The sequence below is a fragment of the Papaver somniferum genome, chromosome 2 (assembly GCF_003573695.1).
Source record: "Papaver somniferum cultivar HN1 chromosome 2, ASM357369v1, whole genome shotgun sequence".
NCBI lineage: Eukaryota > Viridiplantae > Streptophyta > Magnoliopsida > Ranunculales > Papaveraceae > Papaver > Papaver somniferum.
In genome coordinates, this window is record NC_039359.1 from 116,080,046 (window position 1) to 116,099,455 (window position 19,410).

The following is a 19,410-nucleotide window of genomic DNA, read 5'->3' on the forward strand; positions in this document are numbered from 1 at the left end:
ATGAATAAGTGTGTATTTTGGCCGTAAACTCAAATTAGTGTGAGAATAGCTTGCCAATAAAATGGGATCATAATACTTCCTATCTTCCTTTTCCAACTTGGTACAAGGAAAGAAACACAGACTTTTGTCAGATCATCAAAACTTGTACACCAGATTTTATTTAGATTGGATTCAGTCATTGAACCGCAGTTACAGTACAATGTCCTCTTCTTCTTCTTTTTTTTTTTAGTATGAGCATTCTTTTTACAACGACTTGTTTCAATTGGACTAATATAAATTGAAGGGTGAAAAACAGAAAACCTGTAGCTTAGGAAGAAATATTTCTACCATAAAGATCAGCTATCCCCCTTCCTGGATCACTTTGTTTGACAAGTGATTCTCCAACCAAAACCTACAAAAAAAAATACATTTTATAATGAACGAGCGCTCCAAAGGTACCAAACAAAACTGAACAGACCATGGATTTGGAATCATAAATGAGGATGCATAAGAAGCATGCTTACTGCTTTAACTCCGGCTTCTTGAACATAGGCTATGTCATCTGGAGTAAACAATCCAGATTCCCCAACCACCTGAAGAGTATGAGAGCGAATAAAAAAGTTCATTTACAGCAAGGAAAAACGATGTTGTGGGAAACATAAAACTAAGAGGAAATAGTAATCGGGTAGGAGTCGCTTACAATAATATCCTTTTGGCGGATTATTTCACCTCGTTTTCCCTCAAGGAGCTTTTTGGTGTTACTGATATCAACCTCAAATGTTTCTGCCAACAACTCAGAAACATCGATTTTATGAGAATGCAGCCATTTTAATTTGCATAGTTAGTATAGGAAAGGAAAACAGATAACCTACCTAGGTTTCGGTTGTTAATCCCAATAAGGTCAATCCCATCGATTCTTAGTACACGATCCATTTCTGATTCATTGTGTACCTTGAGAAAGAAAATATATACAAGATACTTGATAAATTTGGAGAGCTTAAAGTACGAAAGAGTAAACATCCATGTCTTCAGGAAGCACCATGGGTAAGTCATGGATGGAGTTACTAATAATTTTAGAGATAAGCTAAAGATCCGAAAAACCAAAACGTTGAATGATCCCATTACTACCTAGGTTGTGTTCCTTGACAGGCAAATATTATGCACTGTTCGGAAAAACCATCCCTTTTGAAAAAATAGCAACAATACTAAGATATGAAATGCATTCTACAAACCTCAACTAGTGTTGACAACCCAAACTTTTTGGCAATCTTACTCATGTAGTTGATGTCAGCATCCGGCAATATCGAGGCAATCAGAAGAATTGCATCTGCCCCTTTAGTCCGAGCATAATAAATTTGCCACGCATCAATTATAAACTCTTTGCAGAGAAGAGGACACTGCATTTCTTACAAGTCAAAAACTTCAGTTTTAAATAAAGCATATAACAAAGACAAAAAATACTTAAAGTAATGGCAAACCTTAATTCCAGAACGACGTATTGCCGCCAGATTCTCGAAGCTTCCCTTTGATTTATAACAAACCAACAAATAGGGACAATAGTCAGCAAATAATAGAACTTCCCACCCAACAGCCCATGACATCCAGATATTACAAACATCTAAATCCAACAGGGAAATACTTTTATTTATTCAGGGAAAAAAAAAATTTACCTGAAAGTACTTCTCGTCAGTTAATACACTGAGGCATGCAGCTCCACCATTCTCATAAGCTTGAGCTATATTGACCTGTTTGGGAATCAAGCAGAGCCTTCACTATGACGAAGAAAAAAAAAAGTTGACCGTAAAACATGAAGTATATAGACACGGTACTTCTTAGTATGACAAGTAAAATGTTTGCTTCTGAAAAGTAACAGCAAGAAATTAGATACCAAGACCCCAGCAGTGATACACTGGTTACCAAAGAATATGTTACACTCCACCAATTAACCCACATCATACAGAGACATTCTCTCTTCCACCTTTGGTCTTGTCATCATTGCCAGAAGAAGCATCAGAAAATATTATGCAACTATGTTTTTCAAACACCAGTACTTCCCTACGGTTATAAACTTGATTGATGTGTTAGGCAATAAGTTGAGGAAAATCAGAACTTGGAAATAAAAGTGATGGGGAGTTGGAACAATTTCAGGAGGTGATTTTTTTTAGATACTCCCGTCCTATTTTGGTTATAAAGTTCAAATAAACTCAGCTATGGGAGATTCAGAATTAAGCCACAAGAAGTATGGTACAAGTGTGCTTAGATTGACTGATCAAAGAAAAGTAGAACCTTAAGTTCAGCATGAATCGATCTTCAAAATAAGTAGGCTAAGGTGACCAAAATTCAGGATCGATATCTACTTATTGTATCAATAAATAAGAAAGATTTACGGTCAGTCGTTCACTAAGAGTCTCCTTTAGTCTGACGATTTATTTGAACTAAAGTTTCGCAATTCAGTCCTATACTTATATAACCAAATGGATAGGAAATCTAAATGGACATCACTTACCGGATGAAAATCCTCCCTCAGAACTCCTCTGCTAGGAGAAGCCTTCTTCACTTCAGCAATCAAAGCCGGTGCACCAGTTCGCAAATAAGCTGATCTTAAAGCTCCAACAAAATCCCTCACAGGAGGAGCACTATCAAGCGCTTTCTTCAACGAATAAAGAGGCTTCTTCTCTTTGAGCTAAACATCAAAAACATAACAAAATTAGTTACACTTGCACCTAACATACAAGAAAGCAAACAAAAGTGAAAATTACCTGTGTAATTTCTACATCTTTGTTCCATATAATTTCCTCCAGAATGTTTCGAGGAGTATTGCCGTCATTCTGTAATCTAAACTCAAAAGGACCCACAGCATGCGAAGGAGGTCCAGACGTTGGCCGTCTTCTGATTTTGATACCTTGGTCGTCTACCGAACTACTGGAAGAAGAAGAAGCTACAGAAGCTCCACCCTCCGACTGCAAACACCAATAAAATAAGCACACATTGCAAGTTGGAACAAACAGTCAGTACCAAAATATTCAGTACTTATCAATAATGTTGATGATGATCATGAAAGTTATGTAAATCCTCAAAGTCTTACTTCAGCTATATCAACTATATACAGATTTCAATTTCCAAGCACTAAACTAAAATTCAGAAACCGGTAATTGTTCTAAAAATAAAAGAAAAGAACCAACAATTTGATATCAAATTCAGTCAAAACCATATATTAATCTCCAACATCATCAACAATTTCAATCTGGATGAAATTAGTATACCAATTAATTGAATTACCTCCTGAGATAGAACACGCTTAATTGAATCATTCCTCCTCCTCGTGTTCTCGAAAAGATATCCTGGAATTGACCTTGTAACCATGAAATTGTTTCTACATTTTAAAGCTGAAGCGTTGAGGAGTGAAACCCTAGACGGTGTTCCAACAGAAGTTCCCTCCATTTTTTCGACCCTTTATTTTTGTTTTGCTTTCGATTGGTCAGATTCTTATCATCGAATTGTTTGCGCCGTTACGCTCTTGTAGCCGTTAATCTCCATCAATCCAGAGATTTATGAGGTCAAATCGTCAAAACCCAGATGAGTCATCTCGGTGCTGAACCCGATCTATGCATCATTTTGTTACATTGGTCATGTCAAACTGATTCACAAGTAAATACGTAAAGGCACCTTGAGAATCTTGATTCCCATGTCAATATGCTCACAGAACCCACTTGATCCGGATGAGTTTAGAAGGCAAGGTCACATGATCATTGATTTCCTTGCTGATTACTACAAAAATGTTGAGAGTTATCCGGTTAGGAGTCAAGTTGAACCTGGATACTTGCATAAACAATTACCCGAATCAGCTCCAAACAACTCTGAATCCATTGAAACCATTCTTCAGGATGTCACGATTGATATCATTCCCGGTCTTACTCATTGGCAGAGTCCAAATTACTTCACTTATTTTCCTTCAAGTGGTTCCATTGTTGGGTTCCTAGGCGAAATGCTTAGTACCGGGTTTAATGTTGTGGGCTTCAATTGAATGTCTTCACCAGCTGCAACTGAGTTAGAGAGCATTTTTATGAATTGGCAAGGCCAAATGCTTACACTTCCCAAATCGTTTCTCTTCTCTTCAGATGGAAGTCCAGGAGGAGGAGGGGTCTTACAGGGGACTACTTGTGAAGCCATTTTATGTACACTAACTGCGGCAAGAGATAAAATGCGGAACAAAATCGGCAGAGAAAATATTAATTAGCTAGTTGTTTACCCTTCTGATCAGATTCATTGTGCATTACAAAAAGCTGCCCAAATTGCAGGTATCAACCCGATGAACTTCCGGGCTATTGCGACATCCAAGGATACAGACTTCGGCCTCTCTCCAAATTCACTTCATTCTACAATTCTTGTTGATATCGAATCCGGGTTGTTTCCATTATTTCTATGGGCTACCGTTGGAACAACTTCATCAACAACAGTAGATCATATTGGTCCCCTTTGCGAGGTTGCCAAAATGTATGGTATCTAGGTTCATGTGTGAAAAAACGGGGGTCTAACAACCTCACCAAATATTTCGCTTAGCAATCTGTATGGACTAATTCCAATATACTTTCAAGAGAATTAACTAGACAGTTAGACTCGATCTTAAAAAAAAAGTATATCAGAGAGTTATATCTCAATTTCTCAATTCAATCCGCGATCAAACAAATAAGAATTTGCGAGCCTGATTGAATATAAGAGAAATAACTTGAACGGTACCAAAGACCAATGTTCAAGGATCAATCAATTTCAATCAACAACCAAAAGTCGGATTTACCAAATGATCGATTCAGCGCACAACCTGTGATATTTCAATTATATAACAAAATATAATGCGGAAAAGAAATAACACAGACACCAGAAATTTTGTTAACGAGGAAACCGCAAATGCAGAAAAATCCCGGGACCTAAATTTATGTTGGTGATATGGTGGAGTCTCCTACTTAGAATATCGGAGATAGCAGCTTGAGGTTTTCTTCTTCTTCTTTTTTGTTTTTTTTTTCAAACAGGAAATTTCTGATTTATGGACTCTATAAATACTTATCGGAAAAAGATGACTGGGTTTATGGGACAAATGCTTTTGAGCTCATTTGGTTTGTCATTTCCAATGTTTGGAGTGACAAAACCAGAAGATTTAGACAAGTTTGACTTGCCATAGAGACATCTCCAAACATCCTAGGAATGTGGATAACTTACCAAATGGGAGAACTCAGCTTAATGGCCAACCCTCTAGAAAATGTCAATGGTCAGTGTTGATAACTTGAAGAATATTGAGGCTAATGATAATGTATGTTGAGTTCAATCACTAAATTTATTTTTATTTCCAAAGTGAAATACCCTATTAATTTTTCACGTGAATAAGATGTCCCTTTCGAAAAATTTTATAAAAAAAAGTTTGATACAACCATGTTGTCTATTTCACAAATGTAACGCAAAAGAATAACTGATTTTAGACGACAACGACTAGCATTAAGAGAAAAGAACACGCTTTACGACTTTGGTCACTAGGATCTCCTAGGAAACTACTTGCATGTCTCTCTTTTCTCTTATTGTTTTTATGATGACTTATGCGACACTTAGTCTCCTAGAAAGTAGAAAATGACGTGTACTCGACTCTCTTCTCTTTCAATCTACCACAATTCCAGTAACACCTCTCTTATTACTCAAGCACTCTCCATCTTATATAAAGCCTCTCTTACTTGCACTGTTGCTGTTAAGTTTTGGTCTGCTTGTGCAAAACGACTTTGGGTTAACTAAGGCAACTCTAGGAAGTTTCCTAGACTAAAAAGTTTAACAGATCATATTGGCAGGTTTTCTTTAGAAAAATATATAAAAATAAACTTTATTAAACAACAAAAGAATTACAAAAGCAAACTCAAGAAAACACACTAAAAAAGAAACCAGGCTAACACGGTTTACAAGTCCTAAGCCCAAACAAAAATGGACTACATGTCCCAAGCCCAGAACCAAGAAAAAGGAAAAGGGAAATTTGACAAGCACCATCAAGCAAATCTGTAACATGAAGTGTTCGGAAATTCCATCTTATGCATAGAAACAAGTCTGGAAGAGAATTTAACTACTTGCCCACATGTTACACAGATCTTCGCTGCCTAGGAACTTCTCCAATGCGACAGGGTTCCTAACAAGCAAATTTCAGAATGCCGAAACTCCAGTTGGTTCTTGTTGCAGTAAGCACAACATAAGAGTTCAAGCAAATTAGCAGCATAAGACCCAAGCGGGAAGGAAAGGTGTTGGTTAAACTTCAACATAGAAGTCACTTACAAGCTGGTTAGGACAAGATTAGGAAATTGATGTAATCCTAAGGGAATTAGAAGTCATCTAGTTCTAAGAAAAGGAAAGACATGTAATAAGGTAATAGGACTAGGAAAAGGAATTCATAGTTCTATATATATATGATCACCAAAGTGGTGGTTGATCATATGAGCAAGATTAGAGCTTGTGTTTAGTTTTGAGAGATTTTCTAAACATCAATAAAGAGAGTTGTCTTTATATAAGCTAAGTTTCATCTTGCAGTTACCATTAATTGGTGTCAGAGCTTGTTTTTGAGCCATGGAAAAAGAAACCACCATTGTGGGTGCAAAACAGTTCACGCCACCATCAATACAAGTTCCAATCCTCAACGCCACAAACTACACAGTATGGGCCATGAGAATGAAGGTACTGATGAAGATCTACAAAGTTTGGAAAACAATTGATCCTGGTACATTGGACCCAGACAAAAACAATGTTGCCATTGGATTACTATTTCAAGCAATACCAGAATGTCTTGTTCTACAAGTTGGTGAACATGAAACTTCAAAGAAAATTTGGGATGCAATAAAGGCACGTAATCTCGGAGCTGATCGAGTTAAAGAATCCCGTCTGCAAACCTTAATGTCTGAATTTGAAAGAGTGAAGATGAAAGACACTAATACTATTGATAGCTTTGCAGGAAAGCTATCAGAGATAGCCTCAAAAGCTGCGTCACTTGGACAATCCATTGATGAAGATAAACTGGTAAAGAAGTTTCTCAATAGTTTACCAAGATCCAAGTATATTCATATCATAGCTTCTCTCGAACAAGTCTTAGATTTAAAGAAGACTAGCTATGAAGATATAATTGGAAGATTGAAAGAATATGAAGAAAGAATCCTTGATGAAGAAAACAATGGAGAAACTCAAGGAAAAATCTTGTACACAAACTCTTACCAACAAAACTCTGCGACAAGAGGAAGAGGTGGTAGAGGAAACAGAGGCCGAGGAAGGGGAGGAAGGTTTAACTCACAAGATAGAACAATAAGTCAGAATGATCAAAACCAAGGGAAAGAAAAGAAGGATAGATCAAACATTATTTGTTACAGATGTGATAAACCAGGACACTTATTCTCTGTATGCCCTGAAAGAATACAAAAGATGGAAGAAACAAACAAGAATGAAACAAGGGAAGCAGATACAGCTCTTTTCATGCACGACGTTGTATTCTTAAACGAAGGGAAACTAATACCAAAGAACTACGAATCAAAGGATGGAGAAGAAGGAATCTGGTATTTAGATAATGGATCCAACAATCACATGACTGGTAAGAGACACTACTTTTCTGAACTCAATGAGAAAATCAAAGGACGAGTGAAGTTTGGGGATGGATCTTCTGTAGAAATTGAAGGGAAAGTATCAATTCTATTTCAGAGCAAGACCGGAGAACAGAAGCTTGTCACAAACATCTACTTCATCCTAAACTTACAAAGCAACATTTTAAGTTTAGGACAAGCTACAGAAGTTGGATGTGATGTTATAATGCGACAAGATTATCTAACATTTCATGACCCAAGTGAAAGACTTTTAGTTAGAGTCTCACGCTCACAGAATAGACTCTACAAGATAAGTCTCATGATTGGAAGGCCATTGTGTCTGAATATGAGACTGGAAGATCAGACATGGAAGTGGCATGCAAGGTTAGGACACATAAGTTTCAGAACCTTAAAAACTATGTCTCAGAACAAGATGGTTCGAGGGCTAACACAACAAAACGAAGTGGTGGAGAGGAGAAACAGGACTCCAATGGATATGACAAGAAGTTCTTTAAAGGCTATGCAGGTACCTAATTATCTATGGGGAGAAGCTGTACGACACTCCACATACCTAATAAACAGGATACCTACGAAAGCTCTGAAAGACATGACTCCATATGAAAGTTTGCGAAAGAGAAAACCAAACATAGATCATTTAAGAGTGTTTGGTTGCAAAGCATACGCAAAAGTTGATTCTACAACTCTTAAGAAACTGGATGATCGATCTCAGACTCTTGTGCATCTAGGAATTGAGCTTGGATCCAAAGCTTACAGATTATTCAATCCAACAACGAAAAGAGTAATAGTGAGTCGAGATGTGGTATTCGATGAAAAAGCAAACTGGAACTGGAAAGAAACTAATAATGGACCAAGTAGGGATCCAGGAATGTTTCACATGAAATGGGGTCAAGTAATTGATGAAGGCGAAGGACCCATAATCATCAATACCAATGGAAACAATGATGTTAATCGAGAAGAAGAAGAAGAAGAGATCGATGAAATAACTCAACTCATTCCACTGCGAAAATCAACAAGACAGATACAAAAGCCACAATATCTGGAGGATTATGTTCTTCAAGCTGCAGAAGAATGTGAGATAATGCTACTTTCTGTTAATGGTGAACCAAGGAATTTTCAGGAAGCAAAGGTCTCGACTAAATGGACACAAGCATGTAGAGAAGAAATTATTTCAATCAACAGAAACAAGACTTGGTTTCTAGTTGATAAGCCAGGTGGGGTAAAATTGATTGGTCTTAAGTGGATCTTCAAAATAAAACGGAATGCTGATGGTACTGTCAACAAATATAAGGCAAGACTTGTAGCTAAGGGATACGTTCAAGAATCAGGCATAGACTTTGATGAAGTTTTCGCACCAGTTGCTAGACTAGAGACAACTTGTATCTTAATAGCAGAAGCAACATCAAACTCATGGTAAATTCACCATTTAGACGTTAAGACAACATTCTTACATGGTGAATTGCGAGAAGATTTGTATGTTGAACAACCAGAAGGTTTTGAAGTAAAAGGACAAGAGCATAAGGTTTATAAGTTATCAAAAGCTCTATATGGTCTAAGACAAGCTTCTCGATCCTGGAATACAAAGTTAGATCAAATCTTAAGAGAAATCAGATTTGTTAAGTGCTCTAAAGAAACATCAGTATACAGAAGAGAAGAAAAGGGAACGCTTCTTGTGATTTCAGTCTATGTAGATGATCTATTTTTGACTGGCAACTCCCTTAAGGTGATCAATGAGTTCAACAGAGAAATGTCATCAAAGTTTGAGATGTCAGACCTCGGAAAACTCACTTATTACCTTGGCATAGAAGTCCATCAAGGAGTAGATGGGATTCAGATTAAACAAGAAGCTTATGCAAGGAGAATTCTGAAAGAAGCAGGACTTGAAACTTGTAATCCAACTAAGATACCAATGGAGTTTGGACTTAAAGTTTCAAAGGCACAAGAAGAAGCTGAGATTGATCCAACGAGTTATAGAAGAAATGTTGGATGCCTTAGATACTTGTTACACACAAGACCAGACTTGGCTTTCTCTGTGGGAATAGCAAGTCGTTATATGCAGAGTCCACGCAAGTCTCATGGTGATGTAATAAAGCAGATATTGAGATATCTAAGAGGAACAATCAGCTATGGATTGAAGTATGGTCGAGGAGGATCAAACGGAATTGTTGGGTATAGTGACAACAGTCATAATATTGACCAAGATGATGGAAAAGGTACAACTGGTCATATATTTTATCTAGGAGAAGCACCTATTACATGGTGTTCACAGAAGCAAGACACTGTAGCCCTCTCATCCTGTGAAGCTGAGTTCATGGCCGCAACAAAAGCAGCTAAACAATCAATATGGCTTCAAGAATTATTGGGTGAAATCAAAAGAAGAGAACCTGAAAAAGTTCTCATCAAGATTGATATTAAGTCTGCAATTGCACTCACTAAAAATCCAGTGTTTCATGGGAAGACGAAACACATTCACAAAAGGTATCACTTCATACGAGAATGCATAGAGAAGGAGGTCATTAACGTAGAACACATACTTGGAACTGAGCAGAAAGCAGATATATTGACAAAGGCATTAGCTCGGATCAAGTTTGAAGAAATGAGACAACTGATTGGAGTACAAGATATGTCACGGGTAAGTTTGAAGCTTAACGGGGAGAATGTTGGTTAAACTTCAACATAGAAGTCACTAACAAGCTGGTTAGGACAAGATTAGGAAATTGATGTAATCCTAAGGGAATTAGAAGTCATCTAGTTCTAAGAAAAGGAAAGACATGTAATAAGATAATAGGACTAGGAAAAAGAATTCATAGTTCTATATATATATGATCACCAAAGTTGTGGTTGATCATATGAGTAAGATTAGAGCTTGTGTTTAGTTTTGAGAGATTTTCTAAACATCAATAAAGAGAGTTGTCTTTATATAAGCTAAGTTTCATCTTGCAGTTACCATTAAAAGGAACATGAGAAACATATGCCGTGATATTGAGAAAATGCAAACGCAGAATCTATCATAAAGTGCTCGTTGAAAGCTAAATATCCTATGCTCTCAAACTCCCTCATAGTAAGCATATTGCAATTCAGGGTAGAGAGACTCCAACAAGCACCACCAATTCACAATATCATACTACTGTCAGTGACATTCTTGAAGATTTCAGATCTACAGAAGCAACTTTCTCAACACAGACATGAAATGAGAAACAAGATGAAGACAGGTATGTAAACGAAATAAAAGCATAAAATCTCAAACAGAGAGAGAGTAGTGAATAAAATAAGAAATTTTATTCATATAAAATATACTGCCTTCTTACAGAGGATAATATAAATAATTAATTAATTAAAAACACACCTACCACCATCTCCATGATTCTTAAAAATTCACCAGTAAATACCCTCCAATCCATCTCTCCCAATTACTACACCTCCATAAACTTATATATATATATATATATATATATATATATATATATATATTAGGAGATCAACAATGTATGTACACCTTTCATCATCCACCACGTGTACAGAAAGAGACACGTGGAAGGCATGCAAAAACAAGATATCAAAACATGATAACAAGCATCTCATCAGAAGATGCCACCGGTCAGCAGATCTGACGGTCAGGGACAGAAGATCACAGAGGTATGATGGCTTAGAGGAGCACCAGGTAATACCCCTTGGGTGTTAATACACCCAATCCCGAGGAAGATCCCAGATCAACGGCTGAGAGGAAGTTTGACTGACACAGATGTGACCAGACAAAGAGACACTTGTCTGACACGAGCAGACATCCATCTACCCGCATTAAATACCAAAGAGATATACACGTGTCAATCAGCTCGAGGAAGAGGCGAGGATAACCCTTCGTATTCAAGCTTAGGCCGCAGCATATGCCGAAGACCCCTGCGTAATGGGAACAAAGCACAAGAAGATACGATTACAACGGCACCTCAGAAGTGGGACCCACGTTCCAACCCTATAAATACCCCTCTCCACTAAGAGAGAAGGGGTCGACCGATCCAGAGAAAACAGAGGAGAATATAGGAGAGAGAAAGAGGAAGAGTAAGTGATCCCCCTACTTCCACAGACCTATGTGTACTCTAAAGTCATTTGACTATCTTTGTAATCATCCAATACATAGTGAAACACCAACCCCGTGGATGTAGGCCTTAGTGCCGAACCACGTAAATCTTTGTCTCATTTATATTTCAGCACTTCACATTCAGCATTGAACGTCATGTGCTTTAAATTTATGTTTGATTCTCTGTTTACCCCTTTTATACGAACATTATTCATGATAATATTCGACTAGACAATGACAAGCCCGAAGGCTTAGAGTCAATGAATCGATATAATCATCCCCTTTACATATACGATGTGCGATTTCAGAATTAGAATGTATGCGAATATTGTTCGTGAACATGTGGATGGCTTCGAGATTTATGTGTTCACAAACAATGTCAACTTTGTTTACAAACATTAATCCAACCCAAATATCATCAACAACATTGATTGATTTCGACTACAAAATAATACTACTATGATGATGATTATCCCTTCAACTTCAAGAACCCTTATATTCAACCACCATAATGAAACCTCCTGGATAATCAACAGCAAAACGTAGAGAAATCATCATCTACATCACTTACTAATTAGTCCAAAAAGACTAAAAGAAAAAACCCAAATCCAATTACTACTACTACTCCTCCTCCATAAACTTATTTTCATTTACTCTCCAGACAATAAATCAACGCTTGGACCCCTCCTAAAAGAACTTGTAACCCTCATTATAGTGGTCCCGGAACAACAATAGAAACAAGTGTTGCCATTGATGTTGTTGACTGGTGCTAGCTTCCTCTCCTCCTCATCCTCCTCCTCCACCTCCACATGGAGAGGGGCAGCAGGCAGATAACACAGTAATAATGTTCATAATCAAACTAACTGTTGGGTGCAATAATCAAAATAAGGAAAAATCAAATAAGAAAAAGTTATTGATACTTAGCTCCTTTATAATGGAAGTGGTCGATTCGTGAAACGGACGAGCTCCCCAAATCTCTGAAACAGCAACAAGGAAAAACTTTGGAGAAACAGAGTGAGTCACGTGTTCAACACGCTGCCTTTAATACATTAGCACCCGGCTACACTCAAGAGTGATGCTATAGCCCTCACAGGACGGATATCTCCAGGATAAAACACCCTACTACACCTACTACTAGCATATGCAGTAGATGCTCAATTTGAGCTTGGAAACTCCTTGGGAAAAAAACACTTAAGGAAAATCGTGAACGTTAAAGAAATCACTATAAAATATTTTCCCTTGGGGGTCTCTCTAAAAAATAGAGAATCCCTTTTTCCATATATTTTATAAAAGTAGTAAATTTCTTTATATAATGGAATAATACAACTTAAAAAGATGAACTCCCCGATGTGAGACTAAAAATCTTATATAGTCTCTTAAAACAACTAAAAAGTGGAAACTCCACGGTGTGGGACTAATAAGTTTTTCATTCACAAAAGAAAACAATAAATTATAATTTTTATTAAAACTTTAAAAATCATATTTTATTAATCGTTTCCAACACTAACAACAAAAACACCATAAGAGATATACTTAACGATCTTCCAACCAATATTGCTAGATGACGACTTACTATGTGGTGGTGAACAGGTAGGTGTGGGAGCGGGTTCATCAAGAAAATATGGGACATCAGGGAAATCCAAGCCTTTGCCTTTCTTCAAAGGACTAGTAAAACCATGTGGCGCAATCTTCTCTGAACGATGTGTAACCCGAGATTCATGATCAGAATTCTTCGAATCTACTGAATGAACAACAAGACTACTACTACTAGTAGCAGAAGAGGAAGAATTAGTACTAGTAGTAGTAGCAGAAGAAGAAGAACTAGTATTAACTGGCACCCAATTTTCATGAATATTATTCTCACTTCCTTGAGATGAAGAACAAGCCACTAAGATGAAGAAAAAGAAAGACAAGAAAACTAGAAAACTCTTCATTTTTCTTTGCTAACTCATCCTCTCAAAGTTTTCAAAATTTCTTTCTTTTAGTTGTAAATGTGGTGAAGTGTTGAATGCCTCAATTTATAAGCTTCAATCCTCACAACGTTTCACATGATTCCTTCCTGGATTGGATTTCTTCACCTCCTCCTCTTGCTATTTTTGAAAATATTCGAAATTGACACCTTCATATTTACTTCAATTCCCATCCATGCTTGTTTCCTTATTTGAAAATCTTTTAAGGTTGATTCGCAAGTTGTTGTTTTTTTTTATTAGGAATCCGAAAGGTTACTTTATGAAGTTGCTAATTCTATGAACTAACCTTTGGTGAAAAAATCGATTTTCCCCTCATGAAACACACATGACTGATTGACGGTTTTAGAATTACAAACACTCTATAAAAGAAACTATAAAAAGGAAATTTCTCAGCTAGGATGCGCTACCACCACGCAGCAAGAGATAAAATGTTGAACATAATTGGTATAGAAAATATCAACAAGCTAGTTGTCTATGCTTCTGAGAAAATGCAGATGCAAAATCCATCATAAAGTGATCGCTGAAAGCTAAACATCATATGCTATCACATTCCCTCGTAGTAAGCATATTGCAATTCAGGGTAGAGAGACTTCAACAAGCACCACCAATTCGCAATATCATACTACTGTCAGTAACATTCTTGATGATTTTAGATCTACAAAAGCAACTTTCTCAACACAGACATGAAATGAGAAACAAGATGAAGACAGATATGTAAACGAAATAAAAGCATAAAATCTGAAATAAAGAGAGAGAGTAGTGAATAAAATAAGAAATTTTATTCATACAAAATACAGTAAAACCTATGTATAAGAATATCCTAGGGACCACAAAAAAATATTCTTATATGGAGGTTATTCTTATATGGAGGTCTGACTTGAACAGACCAAAATAAATTTGTTTCATATGTGTATTTGGGCATATTCATGCATATGCATAGGAAACAAAAAAAATGTATCTAATTATAAACAAAAACTATTTAAATGAGGATTTTCATACATCACAATTATCACATCGAAAATTGACAAATGAGATCAAATGAGTATGAAGATATTCATATTAAGTTGAGCACAAAAAATCAAAAAGTCCATTTTGAAGCAAAACGAACTTGTAATATGGTTACAAGAATATCTTCAACTTAAACTTTGATGTATGAAAAGTGCTATATATTTATATTATGATGTGAATTATTCTCATATGGAGGTAGGTTCCTTAAGACGGGACCAGAAAAGATAATGAGTTATTCCAATATGGAGTTTATTCTTAAATATAACTGGCCCAAATCGGGATCGTACATTTTTATTCTTATATGGAGTTTATTCCTATATGGAGTATTCTTCCGAAGAGGTTTTACTGTACTGTCTTCTTACAGAGGATAATATAAATAATAAATTAATTAAAAACACACCTACCACCATCTCCGTGATTCTCAAAAATTCACCAGTAAACACCATCCAATCCATCTTTCCAAATTACTACACCTCCATAAACTTATATATATATATTAGCCGATCAACAATGTCAAATTTGTTTACAAAGATCAATCCAACCCAAATATCATCAACAACATTGATTGATTTCGACTACGAAATAATACTACTATGATGATGATTATCCCTTCAACTTCAAGAACCCATATATTCAACCACCATAATGAAACCTCCTGGATAATCAACTGCAAAACGTAAAGAAATCATCGTCTACATCACTTACTAATTAGTTCAAGAAGACTAAAAGAAAAAACCCAAATCCAATTACTACTACTACTACTCCTCCTCCATAAACTTATTTTCATTTACTACTCCTCAGAGGACGCTATGTAGCCGTTATTCGCATACCGATTCACGTCAGAGCAATTCTCAAAGTGATTGAAACTTTTCATGAATTTTGTCACTAGGTGAAGATAAACTTGATCAAAGAGAAACGCTTTACCAACACACGATATCGAGATAAAAGATAAGCAATGAATGCTCAGCTCGAAATGTCAAATGTGTATGATCTAGTCTATATAACATACGACTTTTGTCTCATAAGAAGTAGGAGATAGAATAGATAGACTTTTGAGTGATAGACAAGTTCAAGTCTCACATACCTTTTTGTTGATGAAGTTCCACGGCTCCTTGTGTAGATCTTCGTAGTTGTCGTTGAATTGTCATGAAGTCCTTGAGCTCAATACACTTTTCTATCCTAGTCCGAGACTTAGCTATGTAGGCTAGAAATCAAGACTCATAGTTTTGATCACTAACATTGACAAACATGCTTGAGATAGCAACGCATGCGAGGTTGACCGAGCTATGCTCTAACAATCTCCCCCTTTGTCAATTTTAGTGACAAAACTATTATTACATATGGAATACAAAAAAGATAAACTTTAGTGGCTCCTATTCCATAGTCTAATCTTCAACGTTTCCTGAAATCTTCGTCCTTCCAAGTACTCCAATGATCCCAAAGGTTGTAAGTTTAGCATCACCGTTGTTGAAGATCCGTAGCTATAACAATGAGAGAAATCGAGATTCTCGATCATTATTATACAGTGTCATAGTATTATATCAAAGTCCAATTGTATCACGACTTTAACAATAATACTACGGTGATATGTATCACCCCCCCTTAGTCAATACTTCATCTCGATCATGGAAACCACTCCCACTTACACAATGATCCGAAAATCATATGTATTTGTAGTGTGAACTACATTATTTCTCCCCCTTTTTGTCAATAAAATTGGCAAAGGTACAAGAACGGGATCATAATGAAATTTCTACAAGAGATACATACCAACTTAATTTAGATGCAATCATAAAGCCGAAGAAAGGAGTTTTAAGATACAAGATAACCCCTATAAACTTCCACAGCCGCACACCCCGCAAGATATTACCATTAAGCACAAGTTCAAAAGAACTCTCCCCCATTTAATGTCATTCCCGAAAGAACAACAGGAGCGACCTTAATTTCGAAGGAAAGGAAGGATTTTTAAATTGGACACCAAAAACCATAGGAATGATTTTCTATATCCAAAGCTCAACCAAATTAATCACAAGTAAACCCATGATTAATTCAATTGAAAATTCAACTAAATCAAACCACAAAAGTGATCAATTTAATTGAAAGTGCTCAACATAAGTAAACTTACGGAGCTACAACTAAGGTAATCATACGGAGATGACTAACTTAATCGTTCACATACTCAACATAAGGAAAACCTTACGGAATATACGGCTACATTAACGAATAGGACATGATTAGTATAGCCGTTCATATACTCAACACAATAATTTGTGGAATATATGAAAACTCAACAAGATTAATTACAATAGAACTTATAATTAATCTAATTGGAATACAAACAACCAAACTAATCACCGAAGTAATCAATTTAATTATTTTGGGCTCAACATAAGATAACTTATGGAACCCCGACTAAGTTCATCATAGAATATGACAACCTTAACCGTACAAGTACTCGACAGAAGAAAGAAAACTTATGGAGTACAAACTAAATAACCAAACTGGTTGATTAATTTAGTTCCTAATGCTCGACATATAGCATCTTATGGAAGAACCAACAAGCCAATAAGAAAAATTGACTTAGTTGTATCGTGCTCAACATAAGACACACACAATGGAGCCTTCACGGTAAAACATAACAAGATGGATCAATGAAGATCAATACCGTGGATAACATACAAGGATCTATTCTATTTTCCATCATAACGACATAATAGACTTTATCCTTGTCAAACAAAAGATATCATCCTATTTTCCATCAAATACATGACTGCATATGCATAACTTTTGTAAATATCAAAAGCCCATTCGTCCTTTCATCAATACGAATACCGATTCATGAACGACTTTACTTTTGACCGCAATATGGGACCTTCAAGTTCACGGACGTAAACAATACATATCCCATAAACAAATTGCAATATCACAAAATCAGAAAGATCAATACTGCAATAACATCATGCTCCAAATATTTTTAGAATTTAAAACCAATAAACCTAAAAAAATAACATAAGAAGATGAAAACAAAAATAGCTATGTGTAGTCACAATCATCGTTATTCAAAGCACTAGTTATTCTTCCAACTAAACCAAAAAGAAGACATCCTAAGTGACAATGCCTTTGAGAAATTCAGCATCATTCCCGAACTCCTTGTTGTCAACAGCCATTGGAACATACGGTTCGCGAAGATAGGAGTTAATATCAACGAACTGTCTTGGTTGATTATGTCGTACCAGGGCTCTCTGAATTTCTAAGGACTTTAACACAAAAGCCTTTATTTCACGAATCTCCTTTCTTACTTCCTTCAACTCATCAAGAACATTGGAAAACTTCTGAGAGTTAGAAGGCACAGTTTTTGGCTTTCTTGAATTCCTCCTTTTTCTTTTCAGGGAGGGAGTTGCAGGAGATTTTTCTTTTTCCTTGATTGAAAATTTAACAATCATGTTGACATCTTTTCTCTCCATAGACATGATGCTTTGAGAACATTTATAACCAACTGATTTTTGAGATACAAGGAATATCAAGGAAAAAGGAATATAGGGTTCGAAACCTATAAACAAGTTCGTGGTCGTTCAACTCTAAACCCTATAAAGAGTGGAATTGTCGATAATAACCCTTTCTTTTATTTGATAGACAGAAAACAACAAACCTAAGAAAACACCCTTTTCTAAAGCCTGTACGTTCATGATCTTGTCTCTTTTGAACAGGCACATGAGACAAGATTTGCCAAACAACACAATTAATTTGTGTTGTGGTGAACAACAATTTGTCCACCATTTTCCTCAAGAGAGGAATCTTCAGACTTTTGTATATCAAAACGATTTGACCATACTTTCTTTTCAAATGGTCTTACTCTATCCATGGAAACCAACTTCTTAGACGAAGATAAGATCCTACATACCTCGGCGGTCTTCTGAGCAAGTTTCAGCTTCCTTGCTAATCGATCTGCTCTTCGTTGGAGTTTGCTGGCGTGCCTTATTTGGTGCTTGTATTTGTAACACCTTGATAGTTTGTGTCCCTTCATCGAACAAAACGAGCACGTCAAACTTGGATAGTATTCAGGCATCTGAGATGTGCAAGCAGCTAGACATAAAGTAGATTCTGAAACATTACTGACAGGGTTTCCAGTTAGATAATCTTTCAGCTTGATTGGGTTTCCTTCTTCTCCGAACCCATTGAGGTTGATATATGTATTGCTGCAAGTATAAAAATCGATGTTTTCACCAAGGAGCCCTACACTTGATTTCCTATCTTCATCGGAATCATAGGTTTCAGACATTTCATCAAGTGTTACAGCTAGAACTTTGTTCCCACTGTATTTTCTACAATTTGGGAATTCGTTAGCAAAATGGCCAAAACCCTTACACTTAAAGCACCGAGGCATGTCCTCGTATTCAGCCTCGTCAGCATGCCTGTTTTTAGGAGGTATGCGACCGTGAGGTTTGTCTGATGACCTAGGTTTGTCTCTTGAAAACAGTTTACTTCTCTTCAACAGAAGATCCCTAAACTGTCTTGTGATCAAGGAGACCGACTTGTCAAGGTCTTCATCTGAAAAATCATTCTCAGACTAATCATCCTTAGAGACATGAATACTTTTACCTTTGGCAAGTAATTTAGTGCTCTTCTATGTTTTAAAGGCAACATCCTTTCCGACTTTAGATGTATGCTCATGGTCAAAGATTTTTAGCTTCCCAACCAAGGTGTTTCTGGAAAGATTATTGAGGTTATTCCCTTCAACGATGGCATGCTTCTTAGACTCGTATCTAGGTGGCAG

The 19,410-nt window shown here is 36.4% G+C and overlaps 1 protein-coding gene and 1 pseudogene across 1 annotated transcript; one reads left to right on the forward strand and one right to left on the reverse strand.

Moving 5' to 3' along the window:
* Positions 1–122: 122 nt before the first annotated feature.
* Positions 123–3,484, reverse strand: LOC113348899 (indole-3-glycerol phosphate synthase, chloroplastic-like). Its single transcript, XM_026592800.1, has 10 exons — positions 3,259–3,484; positions 2,739–2,939; positions 2,486–2,662; positions 1,650–1,724; positions 1,458–1,502; positions 1,212–1,376; positions 852–930; positions 680–762; positions 504–572; positions 123–391 (listed from the first exon to the last, which is right to left on the reverse strand). The coding sequence occupies exons 1-10, from the start codon at positions 3,418–3,420 to the stop codon at positions 308–310; spliced, it is 1,140 nt and encodes a 379-aa protein (XP_026448585.1). The 5' UTR covers positions 3,421–3,484; the 3' UTR covers positions 123–307.
* Positions 3,485–3,664: 180 nt separating this feature from the next.
* The window catches only part of LOC113351807, a 47,116-nt pseudogene continuing 31,370 nt past the window's right edge, over positions 3,665–19,410 (forward strand).